At 51.2% G+C, this 21179-nt stretch overlaps 8 protein-coding genes across 8 annotated transcripts; 2 read left to right on the top strand and 6 right to left on the bottom strand.

Annotated features, from left to right (window-relative positions):
- Positions 1-1182: 1182 nt before the first annotated feature.
- On the bottom strand, positions 1183-2883 carry LTR84_001347 (uncharacterized protein; the record flags this gene model as incomplete). The annotated part of the gene is made up of 1 exon (XM_064844971.1): positions 1183-2883. One exon carries the CDS (start codon positions 2881-2883, stop codon positions 1183-1185), a length of 1701 nt encoding a protein of 566 aa, XP_064707229.1.
- A 990-nt stretch (positions 2884-3873) lies between these two features.
- LTR84_001348 (uncharacterized protein) lies at positions 3874-5766 on the top strand (the record flags this gene model as incomplete). The annotated part of the gene is made up of 1 exon (XM_064844972.1): positions 3874-5766. One exon carries the CDS (start codon positions 3874-3876, stop codon positions 5764-5766), a length of 1893 nt encoding a protein of 630 aa, XP_064707230.1.
- Positions 5767-6578: 812 nt separating this feature from the next.
- On the bottom strand, positions 6579-8197 carry LTR84_001349 (uncharacterized protein; the record flags this gene model as incomplete). The annotated part of the gene is made up of 4 exons (XM_064844973.1): positions 6579-6929; positions 7026-7699; positions 7767-7901; positions 7972-8197. 4 exons carry the CDS (start codon positions 8195-8197, stop codon positions 6579-6581), a joined length of 1386 nt encoding a protein of 461 aa, XP_064707231.1.
- A 2096-nt stretch (positions 8198-10293) lies between these two features.
- Positions 10294-11079, top strand: LTR84_001350 (uncharacterized protein; the record flags this gene model as incomplete). Its single annotated transcript, XM_064844974.1, has 1 exon — positions 10294-11079. One exon carries the CDS (start codon positions 10294-10296, stop codon positions 11077-11079), a length of 786 nt encoding a protein of 261 aa, XP_064707232.1.
- A 287-nt stretch (positions 11080-11366) lies between these two features.
- LTR84_001351 (uncharacterized protein) lies at positions 11367-12668 on the bottom strand (the record flags this gene model as incomplete). The annotated part of the gene is made up of 1 exon (XM_064844975.1): positions 11367-12668. The coding sequence occupies one exon, from the start codon at positions 12666-12668 to the stop codon at positions 11367-11369; it is 1302 nt and encodes a 433-aa protein (XP_064707233.1).
- A 963-nt stretch (positions 12669-13631) lies between these two features.
- On the bottom strand, positions 13632-14757 carry LTR84_001352 (uncharacterized protein; the record flags this gene model as incomplete). Its single annotated transcript, XM_064844976.1, has 4 exons — positions 13632-13769; positions 13830-14323; positions 14386-14498; positions 14591-14757. The coding sequence occupies 4 exons, from the start codon at positions 14755-14757 to the stop codon at positions 13632-13634; spliced, it is 912 nt and encodes a 303-aa protein (XP_064707234.1).
- A 1149-nt stretch (positions 14758-15906) lies between these two features.
- Positions 15907-17379, bottom strand: LTR84_001353 (uncharacterized protein; the record flags this gene model as incomplete). The annotated part of the gene is made up of 1 exon (XM_064844977.1): positions 15907-17379. One exon carries the CDS (start codon positions 17377-17379, stop codon positions 15907-15909), a length of 1473 nt encoding a protein of 490 aa, XP_064707235.1.
- Positions 17380-19138: 1759 nt separating this feature from the next.
- Positions 19139-20362, bottom strand: LTR84_001354 (uncharacterized protein; the record flags this gene model as incomplete). Its single annotated transcript, XM_064844978.1, has 1 exon — positions 19139-20362. One exon carries the CDS (start codon positions 20360-20362, stop codon positions 19139-19141), a length of 1224 nt encoding a protein of 407 aa, XP_064707236.1.
- Positions 20363-21179: the final 817 nt, after the last annotated feature.

A 21179-nucleotide genomic window follows, 5' to 3' on the forward strand; every position in this document is an offset into this window, starting at 1 on the left:
ACCTACGCCAAGGATGGCCGGCCACCAGCCTTCTTCTGTGAGACGAGAACCTTGGAAAGTCAGCTGTGGCCATGTGGGGTGTGCCTTGGTGCCTTTACACGAAGTTGTGATTAAGGCGGCCCAGTGGTGGTGGCTCGGGTGGCTCGTGAGGGAACTAGGCTGCTTTAGCGCTATAATTAGCCCTCCCAGGCAGGTCCCAAGGCGACGTTCAGCCTTGTTCTAGGCGTTTCGGGGCCCGAGCAATTTTGGACGAGGCTCTCAGGTTTGCCGTGCATCGATTCTTTGCATCCAAGTCCACCATCAAACAAATGCATCGGAGAATACCGAGGACATGTACAACGTTGGAAGTGCGTTGAAAACATATTGTACTCTCGGATTGTATTAAGTGGTGAGTCAGCCCAACACTCGTTCACGGTCGTTCGGCATCACTACAGCCCCGAACGAACGGGGGTGGTGAGAGCCAAGCGAGCCTCAAGTGCTGTGTCAGCTTGACCATGATTGTTACTATAGTAGGTAGGAGATTTGTGAATCCATCTTGGATTTAATTCAACATGATTGTGAAATTGTTCTAGAGAAATAAACTCGTGCGTTATCTTACCCAGGTAGACAGCAATGGTAACAACGCGTCAAGGCAGTCGCGTCTTCCCAGCCAAAGCACACGCGACTGGTATGTGCTCGCAGCAGCCCTGACCAAGAGCAGTGAGGGATCTCATTATCTACGAGTCTATATTATCCTAGCTACCTACATGAATTTCACACGAATAGGCGCCCAGACTCTGCTGGCTCACGAAAGTCCATCCTCGTTCCGCGATTGAGCGGTTTGACTTCTAGAACACGAGAAGATCCTCCATCACTCGATGAGAAGCATTCACAGCTTGAGTCTTACATATATCCCCATGAATACGTCTTCTCGAGCGAACCATTTGCTGAGATTGTCGGAGGGAAATGTCCAAGTCATCCCTTATACTTTTGGTAAAATACACATTCATTCATTTGTACCCGTCGTGGACAGTATGTTCGTCTAATCCCATTTCACTAGCCTAGTCCTATATCTGCAGTATGCACATTATGTGCACCTCAAATCGACTTTTCTGTACTGATATGCTCCTGGATTTTTCGACAAGTCATCACCCTCTCCTTCTTGTTGACTTGGGATTGTTGCAAGCTTCAAGAGAGCAGCGTCTACTGCTTTTTGGCTTCTTGTACCTCCGCGAGACCTTCCTTGAGAGCTTTCAAGGCCTTGTCGACTTCTCCTCTCGACTGATCTGTAATACTAATGCCCATGTGACCAAAGCGAATGTATCGAGCGGCAATCTCCTTATGTAATCCACCGGCAAAGATGACTCCTCTCGACATGAGCTTGGGGAGAATCTCGGGAGGAGTCAAGCCCTCGGGTAAATAAATTGCCGTCATGGTGTTGGCGGCGTTTGATGGATCAGTGGCCAATTGTTTCAAGCCGAGTTTGGTGACTTCTGCCTTCACATACTGACTGATCTCACGGTGCTTTGCAAAGCGTTCCGCGATCGGAGTCGCCAGAATCTGTTTCAGAGAAGTGTTCAGGGCTTGGACCAACTGTGTAGGAGGAGTGGCGAAATAGCTGGGCTTCTTTGCCTCGTAGTTCTGCATGATGGGTAGCCAGTTCTTAAAGCTTGCATAGTATGATCCTGGGGGAGATTTTCGGGCTTTGAAGACATTGAGAGCCTTCTCCGACACCATGGTTATTGACAAGCCAGGTGGGCAGCCGATGGCCTTTTGTGAGGCGGTCAGGGCAACGTCAACAGACCACTCATCAAATGCAAGCTCTTCACCACCGATGGAGCAGACACCATCAACAACAAGTAGTGTATCAGGGGACACTTTTTGAATGAGCTCTGCCAGTGGCTTGATCTGCGAAAGCACACCGGTCGAGGTGTCAACGTGTGTGACAGTAACAGCCTTGTATTTCTTCTCTTTCAGAGCGGCCTCAATCTCTGGTAGCTGAGGACGATCACCAATAGGTGCTTTCAGCTGGGTAGGCTTTCCGCCATAGGTAGCTATCGCATCGGCGAAAGAATCGGCGAAGTAGCCGGTATGTAGAACGAGAACATCCTCACCAGGTTCGATCAGGTTGGCCGCGACGAGATCCCAGCCCAGCGTACCACTTCCAGCCAGAACAAACGGTTGAGAGTTTGGGTTCTTTGTCTGGAAGAGATCTCTGAGCTGAGTTAGGGTTTCACCAAAAGTGTTGACAAACGGCGGGCCGACATGGGATTGTGCATAGTGGGACATTGCCTGGGTGACCTCATCACTGATCTCGATGGGGCCTGGGATCAGGAGCGAGGCATGTTCTGCTTGTGTAGACATGTTGGGAGAAGTCGAGGTGGAAAGACTGCGCTTCTGGATCTTTGACGGTGGGAGAGGGACTTTTGGATGAGGCACAGGAGGATTGTAGGGAAGGTCGTCGTCGGAGAAGGGTAGAGAGGACCTTTCGGTGGTATATGGAGTGTTTATAGGAGGGTAGGAGGACTGGTGATAGGAGTCGAGATGTCTAGAGATCAAACTCAGACGAGTCGAAGCAGTTGAATAAGGGCGATTGGGAGCCAGGATTGCGACTGTGGGGGAGGGGTACTGGAAATATAATAAACAGGGATGACGATGACGATTGGCGAAGGTGATGGCAGGTGGATTGTGAGTGGCCGTGGAAATTCGGTAGAGTGGCCGATGCGGGCGGGAAGTGCGAGAAATGGGAGAAGCGCTGGACTCGGACTTGTAGGTGGTGTCGGGAGGGACACGCGTGGTGTTTTTCACGGTGGTGGAAATCAGTCGTGCTTGTTGTAACCAGGCTTTGTGGGAGGTTGAAGAAGAAATATTAATATGGATCGTTGATGACCTCGCCATTGCCATCGTGCGCGGAATCATTCTGACTAGATTGGGAGTAATATCTCCGCCAGTCGTACCAAATCTGTTTGCTGTTGTGGTGCGGCTCCACGCAAAGCAGCACGCGTTTTGTCTCGATCAGTCACCGCCGTGTGGGATTTGTGGGTAGAGAAAAAAACAAAGTGATTTCAAGGGGGGGCGAGGGGCGAGGGCGCTTCGGATAGGGACCCGGACTCGACTAGACCAGGGCCTTGAGAGCGAAATGAAGAAATATGTACGAGGTATGTTGTTGCTCCTTTGAGGTCTTTGTCGTTCAAATTGTCAGTTGGATCGTGGCGGTCATCCTGAGGACAGTCCAGTCCAGCAAGGGCCCTTTTCTACCCCAGATACTCGTACTCAAAGCCTGGACAGGTACGAGCACGAACGACTTCGACTTCCAACAGGCGCGTAGGCCGGTGGATTTCCAACCGAACCCACCGATGCCCGGAAATGGGAACAAGCTATTCCCTGCTACCCATTTTCATTCTCGCTCTCCTACCCTCCTAATCCTCCTTCTTCGTGTCACACGCTCACAGCTAGCCTCGCTTCATCCCATCAGACGTATTCGTATTGTCTTCATATCCGCTATAGATCGAGTCTGGATTAATACTCCTTCTCTCTTTTGCCTTCCAAGTGGTGTTCAAGGCTGAATACCTAATGGAATACGATGCTGGTCAATTGTGCGACCCAATTACTGATCAAGCACGAATCCTCGTACATATCTAAGCTTTGTAAGTCCTACATGTGAATATCATCAGTCCGAGGCTCGATATAGGGCCCTTCTATCATGAAGCCATGGACAGTGGGGTTTGTATAACCGAACAGTGGAGAGCTCTTAGCATAACATGTCGAGTCTATCTCACACCACCTTGCTCGTTTGCATCTTTCCGAGCTTAAAAGCTTGAGAATATTCTCTTTCTAGGCTTTTCATCTACATGTATGTTTGCCTGGTAGTATTTTGGCAAAATCCCTACCTCAATGGCGTCCTCTAGCTCAATCAAGCTTCCATATCAAGGCCCAGTCCATGCTTTTACCCATGCACAGCTGGGCGACCTTAAGGGGAGGTTGATTGAATACCCTCATGTTCCTGGTTCGGCTATTGTCCAGTTCCGCTCCATTCCTTATGCCACAGTACCCAAAAGATTTCTGCCATCAGTACCCCTGACCGAGATCCCATCTACGTTCGATAACAGACCTCACAGAGATTTCACACACTTTGGTGCAGCATGTCCCCAACCAGGGGCCACAAAGCCAGCCTGGTTTGCTCCACAGGGTGGTAAGCTCCCAGATGATGAACTATTGGACTTCGATGAGTTCACTTGTCTCACCGTCTCCATTTCGGTACCTGTATCTCAATTGACACATCAGACGGACAAAGCCTTACCGGTCATGGTCTACGTCCATGGGGGTGCCGCACAGGATGGCTGTGGTCACGTTGATGGCTTGCACAACAACGGCCCGCTGGCAGCCTTTGCCCACTCGATTTCCCAACCAGTCATCATTGTCAATATCGGCTATCGCTTGAACTGGCTTGGGAGCCTGGTCTGTCAAGACATGCTCGAGGAATACACATTGGACCCAACCAGTCCACATGGTCCCTTCAATCTCACCATCCAGGATCAAAGAAATGCATTTACATGGATCCATAAATTTATGGGTGGATTTGGTGGTGACGCCTCAAATATCACTGCTTTTGGCGAGTCTGCTGGGAGCATATTTACCCTGTACCACATCATAGGGTCGGATAAAAGAATGTTCGACCGTGCCATATTACAGTCTGGCGTTGTTCTGGGAGATCTGCCCTTCATCGCCAAAGAGGCTGAGTATCAAGCTCTTTTGACAAAGTTCGGCATTCAAGGCACAACTCCTGCTGAGCGACTTGATCAACTGCGCAAGGTCGACGCGGCAGCCCTTGCTGACGTCCAAGGCACGCACACCCTCCCCTTCGTTGGTGATATCCCTGGGGTAGAAACGCAAAACTCGTTGTTCACCAGAGGCATCCCGACAGTTGAGAATCAGTTCGATCTCGCTCCAGCAAATGACTGGTTGGGCGATGTGATGATTGGAGACGATCTCTGGGAAGGTCAAACTATATTGGAGCTTCTCAAGCAATGCGAACCCAAAGTCTTCGTGGGCGCCATCATCTCCATCTTTGGGGAGACAATTGCCCAGGAACTCCTCGAAACATACGACATGCCTCTTTCTGGGGAGATCGACCCCAACCGCTTCTTACTCCAGTTATCGTACTTCATTGGCGACCTACTCTTTTCTGCACCTATCGACAAGCTTGCAACCACGCTCGCACGAACGTCATCTTCGGGTGCACGTCGTGAAACAACTCTCAAGCAAAGAACGGTATATCGTTACTCCATCGCCCTCTCCAACCCCTTCGCGGGCAACACACACAGCTTCGCAGCAGGCCACCATTTCGTGGAGATTCTCTTCCTCTTTTTGACATTGCTGGATCGATATCCAACACGTCGAGACAAGTGGCTAGAACGACAAGCACGCGAGACAGCTAGGAGGTGGATCACCTTTGCGAACGGGAAAGAGCCGTGGGAGGAATATCGAGTCAACTCTCTTACTACAGGTGGAAACGAAGCTTCAGATGACGCGTCGGAAGCAAAGATTGCAATCGCAGACGATTTGCATGGATGGACTGTTCGAACACGCTCCGAAGATGAGCAGGCCAGTAAGGATGATCCGTGGGGTGAGAGACGGTATGCTGGTTGGCGGGCTCTGGAGAAGGCATTTGACGCACTCAAATCGGCGAGTGGAATGCCTGAAGAAATGCATGGTGCTTTTGTCAATGGTGCGAGGCTACAGATTCTGAAAGCTGCGACGACACCAGGCCCTGAGGCTGCGATGTAAGGTAGCAGTGGACGAGGTCGCAGTGTTGTTAGGGGCGGTCTCCGCAATGACAACAACTACGAATACCAAGATCGAAGCCCTGCAGAACCCTATCTCAAGTCCCCAGACCCTATCCCTTACACAAGGCCATCGACATTGAGAACCAACCTGCTTAATAAAATTGTCACTACAGTCTATTCACTGCGAGTCCATCCCTGTAATCGATCACCTCGGGATGAAGAACAAGGGGAAGACTGGACACCACCCAAAAAAAGAAAAAACACCGTCGCCACGAGGATTCGAACCCCTAGACAACAACGACCAAAAAAGAAAAAGATGGCAGGAGACTACGCGTCTACTTTACCTAGGCATTTTTGCCCGTTACGCTGACTGGGGCCCCCAGTCAACATAATGGGGGAGACGGACCACTAACTGTAGACCCAATCCATATCCTGCAAAGGCTCCCCTACCAACCACGCTACGGCCTACGCCAAACCTCAGCCAGCAGTGTTATAGGGTCAATCATTGATTTGGTGACAGGAATGGGGAATCTGAAAAATATATGCTTGTTGGGCCTGGGGAGTGAATGATGGTGACCTGGGGGGAAGGCTAGCCGAGCGTCACTTCACCGTTGAGCTTGCTTCGGGGGGTGCGAGTGGAAGCGAAGTGAAGTGAAGTGGAGGATAGAACTGCGCTCTTGAGTCGAATTGAATCTCCATTCTCTAGGTATCAATCGAATCGTCCCGCTCACTACATAGGCAATTCTCTCACCACATATCCATCCTAGCCATCCCATCCCATCCCAACACAAGATTTCCCGCTAGCCCATTCCTCTAATTCGACCCCGTCCCAGCAGCAAACTGAGGATCGCAACCAGAATCATTGAGATTCAAACCCTCAGGCAACTTATCCTTATCCGGGCTGAACATGGCCAAACAGACCAGCTTATCGGCCTTGATGAACGGGACGCTGAAGAAGCAATGCGAGAACTGATTGTTCAGGTCGACAGCCTGGGCCGGCTTGTCGTTATTGCAGTCTCGAATGTTGGAGTAGAAGACGTTCAAGTCGAGGTTGTACCCGTCTTCGGCCGAGTCGAACTTGAGCATCATCTCCTTGGGCAGGGGCTCGGTGTCGGGGTCACCAGCGTTGACGGGCTTCAGGCGGCGCTCGAGCGTGTAGCATTCCTGGTGGGTTGGTTGTGTCAGTGTCATCTTCCAGTATCTGTGCTTGGGCGAGGATGATGATCAAGGAACAGGGAAAGGGGAAGTGATCGAACTTACATTGTCGATCCAGCGCGACCCGGTGATTCCGTTGCAGGCATTCTGGTCACGAGACGTGTCGACGAAGACATAGTAATTCATGCCCCTCAAGACAGTTCCGACGATACCCAGCTTCACGTTCTTCATCCCAGCATCGAGACCCGCATCAAGCGACGAGTCGGAAGGTGGGACGAGGAAACTGCCGCCGGCAAACACCTGAGAGATCGGGTCTAGATTGGACGGCGCTTGTCCACCACGGGCACCTGCCACGAAATTGACCAGCTCCTGGATATCGATGTCATCGCTGCCACCGAAAAGCTTCGAGTTGAGTTTGGTGAGTCTATCGTTCGTTTGAGTGAAGAGATTCCTCAGCTGGTCTTGAACGGTGACTTTCAAAGCACCGAGGTCGACCTGCTCCGGGCCGGGAAGCGAGCCAGCGAGACCGAAGATCCCTCCGATGATCGCTGCGCCATTGGCCAAACCGGGGCTGGAGACTCCGATCAGTTTTTCTGCAATGCCGAATGCCGCTCCGATCGCTTGAAGCATGTCTGCTTGCCCGGATTCTGAATTGGGGTTGAAGTCGGAGATGATCTTGTCGATCGACAGGATGTTTTCGATGGCTACATCTTGCAATTTCTCGTGTGCACGGGTGAAGAAATCGTGGGCGTTGGTGGCTGCGCTTCGGATGTAGAACACTGATATGATCGAAGGTCAGTTCTCGATCCATAGCTTGGAAGTGCTGTGGAGTTTGAGAAAGCTTACGCTCAGGAGGAGTGAAGTTCGGGCATGCACTCGTGGCAGCCCGGCAAGTGTTTCCACCAAGTGGTTTGCAGTCAAGATTCGATGGCAGGTTTCCAGCACCTGTTGTGCGGGAATCAAGGTTTCGCAACCAGTCATCTGTGCAGAGGTGGTGGTCAGCATGGGCAATCATCGATCCATCATATGAAAGCTGCGAATGTCAACCGACCTGCTCCATGATCCTTGAGCTGTTGGTCTAGGAAGACCGCTGCTCCGGTATTGTCCCAGGAAATCGGATCGGTAAGGGACAAGCCACAGACCAGCTCAGCACGCGCTGCTGGATCTCCACTGGTGGTACTGACGCCAATGACAGTGACGTCCTGTGGATTTGGGATTGGATTTGCATGGACGCTGGCGGCGAGAGCAGCGACGGTGAGACCGAGAAGAGCAGACATTTTGAGGTGGACGCCGGGTTCGTTATGTAAGAAGAAAAGAGCGTGTATATCGTTTCAGACGTTGTGCGATCCGGCGCTTGTAAGTGCAGTTCGATGCTAGGGAGTGTGCGGTAACCAAAGGAAAGATATGCAAGGAAAGAGCAAAGGATGAGAAAAGCAGTCGACTGCTGTTCTGGACTGGTAGTTCACATGTCGTCGGCTCTGGAAGCATTCTTGTATTCTTATAGCAGACCTACCACTGATGAAGTCCACTCCTGAAATTGCCGATGGGTATGTTCGACGGTGTCTCACCTAACCCACAACGAATCCGGTGGTGACCACCGAATTTCCTACTCTGGAACATATATGCGGTTATCCCAAACAGCCATCCTGGGGGAAAGATGTTGACGCAATGCTAAATCGGGCAGGTAGGCGGTATTCTAGGGTGCGGAATCCTCCTGGGCAGGGCTGAGCCTCGAAATCTGGAAAGAAGACCCCATTCATGAATCTCCCTCAGGCTGGCGATATGGGGGTCAAGGCTTTGTCCACCAATTGTAGTGCATCGGCGGTGCTAATAAGGTTCGCAGGATATTCGAAACAGGGAGAATGCCTCGATCCTCCTGAACTTGGATCGCTTATTCTCTCTTGGCGAATCCCCCAACATCCACTGCTGCATTTCCCTATCTGGTACATGCTGCGATATCAAACGTGATGAAACTGGGGAATGCTCTGTTTGTGCGTCTATGTTATAGGTCTATGGCTGCCTTGGATGGAATTGCTGTCAGCTTACAATCCTTCCTGACCTGATGCATTCCCGCATCATGATAATTTTCTGAGCAAAGCGCGAAATTACTAGCCAGGCGAATAGAGGAGGTCGTGGTGGATTTGTCTGGATGAGTGGATTGAAACGACAGAATACGAGGTGTTCTAATTTCAGCCTTGTACTTGCTTCTAGCGAAGTGGACTGAGGATTTAGGTCTGAGGTATTCATAGACAACAGGATCGGGGATACATAGTGCTGTTTCGCATATTGAAGGACTATTCATACCACTTCTGCAATGAAACTCAAAGGTTCCTTCTGGACAATGTAGCCCGAGCAGTCAGTATTATTGCCGGGACGAGGTATTCAGAAACTCTCAGGAGTATAAGTGCAAGACTAAGGAGTTAGGTAATCTTCCCAGCTCGTGTTCTGCGGTTTCGAAATCCCTTCTGATGGGTTTCTGGCCCCAGAGCACCTCGTAGAAAATGAAGAACCAGTGGCCCAACCCGTCGCCTAAACCTCGACACGAAACCGCGATCTCATCTTAAGCGAGCAATCCTGCCCCAACGCGGCTCCAGAACCACTTTGTCATCTGTGACAAAGTGCCCATATTCCCGATTTGCTTAGCTTGAGATGTGTTCTGTAGATAAATCTATGGTGGTCTAACAGTATAAGATAGTACTGAAGCTATGGCCGTACTCATGCTGTCGAGGACACTTCGGGAGGGCGATCAGATTCCCTGGATAACGGGTTGGACTTTGCCCCATTGTTAGCCGTTAAGCCCGATGCCAACGCCTGAAGCTTGAGCTCTAAGTCATTCGACAACTTCAGGCACCCGTAACTTATATCACTGCTAGTGAGTCGGTACCTGCATTGAGATTTCAGGCACCCAAGTATGCGTCTTCTCGTTCTCGTCTCCGGAATTCATGGTCACAGTGCGTCCAATCACTCACCTACGGCCGAAGTGACCAACAATCAAGACTCCAAATGATCCAGATAGGTCTATGTTGAACCCTCCTATATACTACCATTGGACAGCGGTGAATGAGAGACTCGAAGTCAACAGGCCTGCTTACATTATCAACAAGGTGAATGGTGACGTCGAGGCTTCAAACCTGGCACTGCCGAGGTGTATCTTGTCGAAGCGTGATAAACTTCCGGCCGATGCTAACCTAGGGGGTTTCCCCCGCTATATCATCTCACGCTTGCCACTGGTATGAGGTATACATATATAAAGATCTGTTTCTTCCGTCCGGGATGACTCTTCACGCGACTCGACGCATTGACTGCTGAATAATATCGAACCACAAGATATCAACACCAACACCAACAGTCTCAAAGCACAAAAACATCCAACATGGCCCCCCCAGGACCACCATTCACAATCCACCACCTGCACGTCGGGCAATCGGAACGCATCATCTGGCTCGCGGAAGAACTCTCCCTCCCCTACACGCTGGAACTGCACACACGCAACCCGGTCTTCTCACCCCCATCACTCACAGTACTGACACCACAAGGCTCGGCACCGGTGCTCTCGTCCACCACCCCCTCAGGCCAACCCTTCAACATCAGCGAAACGGGCGCGATCGCAGAATACCTTCTCTCCCCCTTATACAACCCATCCGGCCACCTAACCGTCCGCCCGGGAGCGGAGAACTACCACGCGTACCTGTTCTGGCTGCACTTCGCGAACGGCACGCTCCAGCCCGCACTAGGCCGACAGATCATCGCGACGGGGCTCGACCCCACCGGCGCGAACCCGCGCTCCGCCGGGGCCAAGGAGCGGATCGAGCGCGCGCTGGGCCAGCTGGACGCACGGCTGGCGGAGACGGGGGCGTGGCTCGTCGGTGACGAGTTCACCGCCGCCGACGTCCTGACCGTGTGGTGTGTCACCACCATGCGGCAGTTTGTGCCGTGGGATTTGGCGCCGTATCACGGTATTCTGGCCTGGTTGGGCCGTGTCGCGGAGAGGGTTGCGTATCGTACAGCTATGGAGAAGGGGGATCAGGGCCTGGATTGGAGGAAGGCCATGACTCCTGAGGGGCCGGGCTTGTTTCCGCCTATGAAGGCTGCGATGGAGCGCGCTGCTGCTGCGGCGGCGGCGGGTGGAGCGGGAGGGGCTAGGCAGTCGAAGGCTTGAGTTGGGTGGTATCTAATGCTTTTGGGAGGATTGGTTGAAGGGCGGGATGGAGATGGAGTAGAATTACGGTTGTTTTTTTTTGGGTTTTCCATTGGTGCGCATCAGACTCATCACTCGAGCACTAGCGATAGGATCGCCGCTCGATTCCAGTTAATGATATTTTATCATTGACCCCTAAGGGCATTCCACTCTCATATCGTCATACAGCTCATGAATGCCACCCTTCCCACTTCGAACCCACCATCCCATCCCATTCGTCAGCCGCCCTCTCAATCAAAACTTGCTAGTTAGTTCCCCAGAATCGTCTCAATAAGCACCTTGCCAGCAACATCCCGACCGGGACTCTCCAACATGCGGAAGACTCTATTGCCACTGCGATTGCCGAGCCAATTGCCACGGTCATGGGGCACTTCGCCGTCGCTATTGCGGCGCTTGCGAGCGCGCTTGTCGCCGACGGTCATGCCTCTGGTCCACTGGCCGGCCGTCTCGATGCGGATGTCCTCTGGGCTGCGGCTGCTGGGTTTCCAGCGCGCGTCGTCCTGCGTCAGCACGTACCAGATGCACAGCGGGTCGTGAAGCGCCAGGGCGGCGCCTTCGCCTTCGTGCCCGATGTGCAGTCGCTCCATCTTGTCGAGCATCGGCGTCATGAACGCCGTCATCCACTGCGCCAGTGGGCTGCCTTGCTCGGCGAGAGATGACGCTTGGCTGGTGAATAGCCCGCGGCTGAGCATGTGGAATTCGGTGATGTCCAGCGACATGAGTGTCAGTTTGAGTGGTCGCGGAAGCTGTGTCGGGTAACTGGCGAGATCGAATGACCGCTCGCCTTTGGTTGCGACGGGCATGGTGGAGGCTGGGATCGGTGAGCTGAGCGCGTACACGCGTGCCGCGGCATAGGGGTCGGCGTAGACGTTGAATTCCGCAACGGGAGTGACATTGCCAATGCCATCGACGGTGCCACCCATGGTGACGACTTCCTTACAACGCAGGAATGTCTCCGGATCCTCGGCGGCGGCTAATGCGAAGTTCGTCAGGGGTCCAATGGAGATCAATGTGATTGTGTCTGGTTCGTTTTCTTTCAGGATACGAAGGATTTCTTGGTGAGCAGGTACGAGAGACGGGACAAATGACTCGGTTGGTTCTTCAAGATCGACCTCTTCCTTTGCCAATTTCGTGAGATTTGGGTCGGCCGGTGGCTGTTCAAACAACTTCTTCCAGCTTTCCTCTGGTGAAAAATGTGGATGGCTCGAATGCGTACCCGCCAGGCCATCGATGCCGTGGAAATAATCCGCGCTCTCAATCCGGTCCTGTAGAGGTTCCTCGGCACCAATGGCAACGATTGGCTTATATTTGGTAATTCCTTCGAATCCAAGTGGTTTGCCTTGTTCCTTCCGCCATTTGAGTTCCTTCTCCAGAATGTGGAAGATGGCCACAACATTGCGTAGACACGATCTCACATCAACGTTGCCAAATGTCAGCGAAATGAGAATCACTTCAAGATCTTCGGCCTTGGCTGCCAATGCGTAGAGGATGGCAAGGACGTCGTCAACACCAGGATCAGTGTCAATGATGACACGATTTTTGGGCGCCATTTTGCTGGTTGGTATGCCGTCTTAGTACTGCAAGTGGTATGGTGAATCTCGGAATTGGTTAAATAAGTGAGATGGCTTCTGCTTTGAGCAGCCTGGCCAAGACAAATGAGAGATAAGGAACCTTGTCCAAACGCAGTGAATTAAAGGTCGGTTCGAAGTGGGGTTGAGAAGCAATCGGAGTGTTGGAATTAGGACGAGATGGATTGACAAGGTCACATCAAACTTGAATTCGTTACGATGCTGTGGAGAAAGTGTGGAGGACGAGTGTAGGATTGTAAACTGGGATGATGCAAATCATCGGTGGCCTCCGACGACCAGTTTGAAGGATTTCGAATTATGAGGTTGTGAAAGGGCAAAGGAATTGATGTACAATGTTGGGTACCTGCCTGGTTGTCCTCCAATCAGCTAATGTCATCGAGATGACGGATAATCGTGTCTCCCTGTTTATCCTTGGCATCAATATAGATTCTCGATACTAAGGTAGCTTTCAGATCGACCTAGGTAGTAGAGTTCATCAATACGATAAGGAAGCCGTTCCAAGGAGTACGGAGCAGTACTTCTGGATGTAGACAAAAACAAAATATAACTTAGTCCAGGTTTTGATATAGTTCTCCTAGATCTGCTGTGCGAGTCCCCATGCAATAATCTGCATTTTGGGGAGGGGGACCTATTCATCATATCCACATGGGGCATTCTTCCAAGCATGCCTCATAGCGCCGATAATCGCAAGCCTATCTCATTCATAGGCCAGACCTGGTTTTGGAAAGTGCCTTTCAAAGAACAAACTCCAGTCTTGATTGTGGGCTCGGCACTATCATTTCCCTTTAGAATACATCCCCACTGACAGCCCGTGATGCTCGTGTTCTGCATTGTTCTCATGCTCATCATTATGCAAGGGTTCTTTTTCCTGGGGAAAAAGCAAAGGTAGTGATTTGGTGGGTCAAGTTCCGAGCAATTTGTTGTTTAGTAGACCTTCTTCTTCTCGTCGACACTCAGTTGACCAGGTCCCATGTTGACCAAAAGCAAAAGTCCACCCATAATGGAAAGAATCTGGAAGAAGTCGTACTTGGCGAAGTCCTTGTGAGGGTGGTTTTTGTGCAGCTAGATCAAGACTTTAGTATCAAAGCCCCAAAAAGCGGTAAGGGAAAGTAGCGAACATACCGTCCAGAAGTTGTTGACGAGGACGTTGAATATGCTGAGAAGTAGAACCAAGATGATGGCACTGAGCTTGGCCTTGAAGCCAACAACCACCATGACACAGGCAACGAAACCCACCAGAATGACCAAGACTCGCCAGATGCTCCAGTCTCCGGCGAAGACGAATCCGATGAAGAGGAAGATGAGGAGGACTCGTCCACCGAGTTGGATGTACATCTTCTTGTCCTTCTCGTCAATGGTCGGTAGACCAGCAAAGACGCGGCTTTTCTTGACAAAGCTGTCTCCCAGAACCATGAGGAGGCCACCGATGACGGAAAGGTTGCGGAGGAAGAAGTTGAGGTCGAAAATCAACCCGTAGCCGAGAGCTTGGACGACCACGACGGCGAGGAGGCCGCCGACGGCATATTCACTGTAGCGGCGCATGATGACCAAGGTCGAGCATGAAGACATGACGATAACGTTGAAGATCAGGAATAGATGCGTGATTCCCCAAGGGACTATTCAAAACATGTAGCATCAGTATCTCGACTCGCGGACGTCTGTTGTGGTTTGAGCTTACTGTGTCTGAAATCCCTGAGATAGGTGAGCTGATCGCCCCATTGCGTGATGATCCGGAGAGCGTCTTCGAGAAATGTGACGACGATGAGAAACCGTCCTATGGCCGGAAGATATCTAATCACATCGCACCGACAGTCAGTCTCTTGAAGTTCCCCCACCAGCCAATGTGTCCTTGGCTCTTGATGTAAAATGGCAGGGAAACTCACGGCTTTAGAGGTTCGCCCACGCTGGTCAGCCAGTCTTCAATTTTGCTCGTTTGTTCTCGGATCTGGTCTAAAGGACTCGGGTCGCCGGTAGCATCCTGGCTTCGAGCGGAGGAGAACTGGTTGTTGAGACCCAGGTTGTAACCTGCGGTACCACGTATCTGCGCCATGTTTTGGCTCGAACTGGGGGAACGTGACGATCGAAGCGAAGGTTCGAAGTATTCAAAGACGAAGGCGGAGGTGGAAGTGGTGAAGGTCGATTGTGGTCTCTTTGTCTCTTGGGGGTCCTAACAAGCTCGGTTGTGCAAAAAGGTCACAATGCTGAGTAGGAAGAGGGAAAGGAAGCGAGGACAGGTGTGGACTTCGTATGTGTGCGTGCGTGGGGCAGATTGCGAAAGAATGGGAAATCTCTCGAAGAGCTGTCAGGTTTCGGGAAGAGATGTAAGATTATAACACCATCAATCAGGGAGTCAGTGGCAAGTGAATGGCAGGTAGAGGTGGAATTGGTAGAAGAGTGTACGGACACGGGTAATTGGTGAAGTTCGGTATATTTAGTTAACACGCTGTCTACACACAACTGGCACACTGGCACATGGGGAACTTGAAGGCCCAAACATGCTACGAGTGACCAAACCCACTTGTGCACCCCTGAAACTCTACTGAGGTCACCCCGTCCTGCATCAGGTATGCGGCACAGCAATGATGATAATAATAAATTGTGCGGTACGTTATTTGATCTTACTCGTAGTCGTAGAGGGAAATACAAGGTGGTAGTGTGGTTATTCAGCCTCAGCCTCAAACTACAGCCGCTCACTCAATCCCGGTGGGGGATTTGGGTTGATTACTTGCATATCCTGCACACACAGACACACACACACAATTCTCTACATGGAAACACAAATTCTTTTGCTGAATCAACCATTTCACATTTTTTGGTACCTACGTCGGTATTTCTGACTTTCAAACAAAACCCATACTTCAAATGATTGGGCACTGACGACGTGGTGTTGTTTCATCGTCTTGGGCCGTTCCTTCACTCCAGTCTTCGGGGGTATCGTACTTGGTGCCTTTTGCTAAACAAATAAACCCTAGCCTCCCTGTTTGAACCAAGCTGAAGTAGAAAATGAAAAAATTGATTCGCTCTTTGTTGTCCAGGTACACACACAATAATACAATAGATGAATTGCTCAATCATCTTCGCTCGTCGTCGGATCAACTGTCGACTCTGGCCCTCCTTTCTGGCATAGACCCTCATGATGGAGCAGTGAATGTACTATGTTCCATTCAACATCTGGGTTATCAAATTCAAGGCATTTCTTCTATGCTTCCCATTCATCGTTCTGGAACGAAGAGTCATTGGATTGCTGGATGGACGCAAATCGATTGCTATTGTCTGTGTTGGCCTTGGGCCGCACTCCGTTCACCTTGTTGCCATTGGTGACAGTTTGACGGGTTGCGGGTGTCGGTTTTGTAATTGAACTGCTGGCTTCACTGCTCGTATCGCCATTCTTGCCGCCCTTCTTCTTTCCCTTCTTAGTGGTGACCGACTCCCATTTGCCTTCATCGGCAAGTTCAGTGGCCCACTTGTTCTGCTCTTCTTCATTCACTTCATCAGCCCAGCTTGACTGGCTCTCCACACGAGGTCGAGTGAGTTTCTCTCGGCTGGAAGCAGCAAGAGCACTCGTCTTTTCTTCGCCTTCTTCTTCTCGCACTCGGCTGACATTGGCGGTTGCTGGCACAGACTTAGTGATCTTGGATAAAGGTTCAGCTTGAACAGCGCCATTGTCTGCGCTGATGGCTGTTTCTTCCTTATCGAAGGTGTCCAGAAGGGGTGGGCTCGCAACTTCCGAGCTGTTACCTTGAGACTTGGTTGTGCTAGGAGCACCAGCTTTCCACGCGTTCTGCTTGGAGGCGAATGAATCTGCTTTGACTTGGTTGGACGTCCCTGCAGCTGTCCTGGCGGTGCGAAGTTGTTGCTGTTTCTTGGCGTCATGCACGCGATCTGACTCGGCTTTCATGGCTTTCTCCTCGGCCTGCTTGGCCTGGCGTTGTCTCTGCTTCTTTGTCAAGACTGGTTGAAATGGTTTGCTGGCAATCTTCGACAGGCCCTTAACCTTGTCTTTGATGTCGGTCAGTCTCAACGTGGTGGGTTTTGCCGCAGGGGCTTCCAGCATATCGGAAACGTCATCAGCTCGAGAAGTTGGAGCCGTCGAAACCGGACCAGTGGATGGAGATCCAACTGGAGAAAAATCATCATCTGCATCCCGCCCGCCGGTAAAGGATGAAGTGTCGGTGGACAAGCCAGACGTTTCTTGACCACTCTGTTGTCCTTGTAAGTTCTTTTTTGCTGCTCGTCTCTCCTTTTTGCTGGCGCCGTTGGTCTTGGCTGACTCCAGCTTTGTGCCAGTTTGAGCCTTTGCCAGCTGTTGTGCAAAATCTTTGTTGCTCATCTCATTGTCATCCTCACGGAGGTCAGTGGCCTGCTTGACCGGGGCCGCCTGGGGAACTACATTGCTCTTTGGCTCATCTGCACCGAGTTTCCTCCTCTTCTTTGAGATACTCTCAGTCGCACTCGTTGGAGTCGAAGCACCACTGTTGGACTCTATCCTGGTGGCATGTGTTCGCTTTGCTTTCTGTCGTTTGATGACAGACTTGTCCGTGGACTCTATTTTGGCCTCGGTTTTGGCGTGGGTTTGTCCGGTCAGTTTTCTGAATAGTTCAGGATTGTAGTATCTGGTGAGGGCGGCACTCAAAGCCAATATGGCAACCCAGGAAGCAGCAGTCGACCACATTTTGTAAGGGTGTATTGGAAAGCAATAGAAAGAGAGAGAGGAGAGATTAAGACACCGAAAGAGCAGTGGTAGTCTTCAAGGAGTCCTCTATCCTAGAGATTGCTAGACAAAGCGAGTGGTGGCCAAGCAAGGGATGGTGTTGAATGATGAGCCAAGTGTCTTGGTCCTGTTGAGGATGTCTGGGCAGTTCACTACTCTATCCGATTGAAAGGTAGCTGTGGATGGAGGATGAAAAGTGAGGACCTCTGGTAGATATTGGGTGTCGCGCGGTATGAGATCGGTAGTATGATGTTGTGGACACAGTGGTATAAAGAAAATCGAGGTCTTACACGCCGAGACGCGATGGTGATTCAGGTTCGAGCTGCAGTGAGTGGCAGTCAAGGACAGAGTGGGAACTCCGTAGTGACAGATTGATGGTCCAAACTGGATCGGACCAGGAAGACGAGATGGACTTTTGCCGCGTAATTGAGAAACCTGGTGAATTCAGAGTATGATTTAGGACTGGAGGGTGGAGAAGACACCCGCAAGCGCAGGGATGGAGGATGATGGATGCAGCACGACGCAGGATCGACAGAACAAGACAGGTCGGACGTGGGAGAGGATGTCGCGCGGTGGATGTAGGTAGGTACGTGCGCGAGATACTATCAAAACGTTGTTTGGTGTATGAATGCCCAAATAGAAGACGAGGTTTATTAGAGTATGAAGTATTAGTGGTTCTGGTGAAGATGGGTGAGGTACTCAGAGTCGAGGTGGCGTTTTGGTGATGGTGATCATGCGTGAAGTGACTGACTGAGGCCGTCATCTGAGGTCCAGTTTAGTTGCTACTGCTAACTTAGTGGCATGCTTCCCCCCGTACCTCCCTACGAAGTAAGTCGTTTAGCTGCGCCCCTCTGGCCCTCGGCACTTTAGCTAAACCACCGGTACGTTAGGTGTCACCATCAGTGTCTCGGCCACCCACCGGGTTACTGTTAGGCCTAGTCTATTAGGCATTGGACACCAAATATTCTCCATCCATGGGCATCGACTACTCCGTACAGTGCCTGCGAAACCAGTGGGCATGCCTCCAGGTGCCTATAACATTAACGACAGATCTGTTCTCAAAAACGCCATCCTCATCTCTTCTCGACATAACAGGTATCCAATCAATCTGCATAGGTGGCAATCGAGGACACAGCTCATTTGATTAGGTATTCGTACTTCGCAGACAATAGCCAACTAATTATGAATACCTTGCACGACCCTGGTTAGCAGGTGCAGCTACATCCCTGTTCGCCACGCCGCTGAAATCACACCCAACCAGTCCGTATTTGCATGACTTGCATTTGCTCTTGTCTGGCCTCACTCTCTCTGACTGGCTGAGCAGATCAATCTGGTTCAAATTTAGCCGGAACATTTGCTTGGTTCACTCCGTAGCAGTCTGCAAGGTAAGCACTCATTCATACCCTGTACGCTAACTAGATGTCCACGGGGTGTTCGCGCTGGTATGGAAGAAATCCGTCGAGGTGGACACGACTGTACTCGTAGGTATTTGCTACCGAATACGGAGTGAATCTCAAATATTTTGAAGCAAACATAGTATTTTGATACCTCGTACCAACATCAACAAGGACATGAGCCAATCCTTTCCCTGTGATTCAAACAAAATCCCCAAAGCCACATGCGCCGCCGCCAGTCATGCTTCATCAGAATCCAATACGTGCAGCTTCAAAAGTACAATGATTTCCTGGTGCCAATGAGTTTCTTTCTTCCTGTCCACTGACTATTGATCCGAGTGATAATAATAATGAATATGCCATGAACCTCTTCTCTTGGGCACAATGGCGTCGTCATAAAATGGTTCTTTGGCGTGGATCGCTGGTGGCCTGATGATGGGGTCCGACATGTGCTTGACTTTGGTGGAACACCCTTGCTGTGGTGTCGACCCAGACCCGAAGAAATCGATTATCGATGTGTTATCGAGATCTATATCGCTCAAGCCCGCATCGTCCTCGGAATCCAATGCCTCTCGAGAATATGTTGTCGCTAGTACAGATCTAGGTGATTCTGACGACTTTAGAGGTTTCCCAATGACCGCTAGTGGCCATCGCATCTCTATCTCCGTGCCCGGTCGTTTCTTCCCGGCCATGACTGCCGCGCTAGGTGGTGGAAGCATCATCCAAGCGGCCTGGTCTCGCGTGGCTGGTAATTGGGAGACGACGGGTGGATGCAGTTCATTGAGTGCTGGATTTCTTGCCCGATGGTAGTCGTACCGATCGCTCTCGTTCGTGAGTGCTCGTTTCCTACGGCGAGGAGAGTCTTCCGACGCCTCATTTTCCTGGTCGTCTCCGGACTCAGGCCTGAGTGCTCGGTTCCACATCCGGGTCATTCGTTCACCAAAACCCCACAGCACTTCATCCTCGCGGTCATATCGTTTCCAATTCCATGTATCAGGATTCAGGGTTGCTCTCAATGAGTCTTTGATGTTTTCCATAGCGATTGACAGCCTTCTGTCCATAGACGGCCTCTTCTGGCTTGCATTGGACTTGTCATCGCTATGGTCCAGTATAAAATCTTCGGTTTCGGTGGAGGAGGGACGTGTCGAAGGTTGGGTTTGTGGTAGAGATGGTTGCTGCGATGACGTCGTGGTCCTGAGGTGCAGTTCGGGCAACTCGGGCGTCACAGGTGTCTGCGGTTTGTCGAATGAGTCGGCAGTATCGCTCTTCTTCAATTTCTGTAGGAGCTCGTCTGCCTTCCAGCCTCTTGGTGGACCAGGACCAAGCATTAACTCTTCGGCCCATTCCTCATTTGTTTGAAATGGTCCTGGTTGTCGGACCAGGCCAGGTTGGGTGTTGATGATCTCGGAGTGCGCTTGGGCTTCTTTCCGTCGCTTGCGCTTGTGTTGGTATTCGAGGCATGGTGTAAATGAGACGTAGTAAAAAATGGCGGACTGAACTCCTCGAAGGAACCAATGGCCTGGTTCCGCCACGTAGGGCGGAGGCACCATTTCTGATTTACCAGGAGCGGAGCCTCGAAGTTGGGCTCTCAGCGCAGATTCGAACGTGCTTGAGAGAGCGGCTTCCCTTGGTTTGAATATCATAAGATGAATACATGATATCTATCATCAAAAGAGCACCCGAGGCCACTTGCAATGAGAGGAAAAGCCACAGAATCCAGCTGCGGGCAATGGCAATGGCAGGAGGACGTTGCTGACGACTTCAACAGTTGAAAGGTAGCATGGGTCTTTGTGCAGATAGACTACATCATGAGTGACTTGTCTAATCCTTCAATCCTCCTCTATCTGAAGAGCGGGTTACAATGAGAAGTCGCAGAGAAGGGGACGTGGATCTCCCACCCGAGGAGAGGAGTCGCTGCCAGCAGTAGTAGAGTGGTCGTTTATTTCCACTTCCACCAGGTGGCACCTGCACCTGCGCCCGAGGGGCTTGGGCTTGGGCTTGGGCTTGCCTATTGGCATTATTTGGGTTGGCAACGCCAAATTTGCCGAAGTGCCAGCGAAAAAGAGGAGAGGCCACGCGGACGGCCCCCAAAATGTTCGACGCGAGGCCGGATGCGGCAAGATTCTCGACTGTCACATGACGCAAGCGGGAGTGGCAATCCGATAAGATTAGATGCTCCTTCCTTCGTTTGCGAAGTAGTCGCTTGTTCCCCATTGGGGAGAAACACCTCACCACACCTTCCTAGATGACCTTCGTGTTTCTGCTTGCGTATAGCATGAACCCAACATCGAAGACAGCAAAGAATGCCAGCATACGTTAATTATCCATTCGATGTCTACTCGAATATACCTGTTATACATTCTGCAA

The sequence above is a fragment of the Exophiala bonariae genome, assembly GCF_035927105.1.
Source record: "Exophiala bonariae strain CCFEE 5792 chromosome Unknown scaffold_10, whole genome shotgun sequence".
NCBI lineage: Eukaryota > Fungi > Ascomycota > Eurotiomycetes > Chaetothyriales > Herpotrichiellaceae > Exophiala > Exophiala bonariae.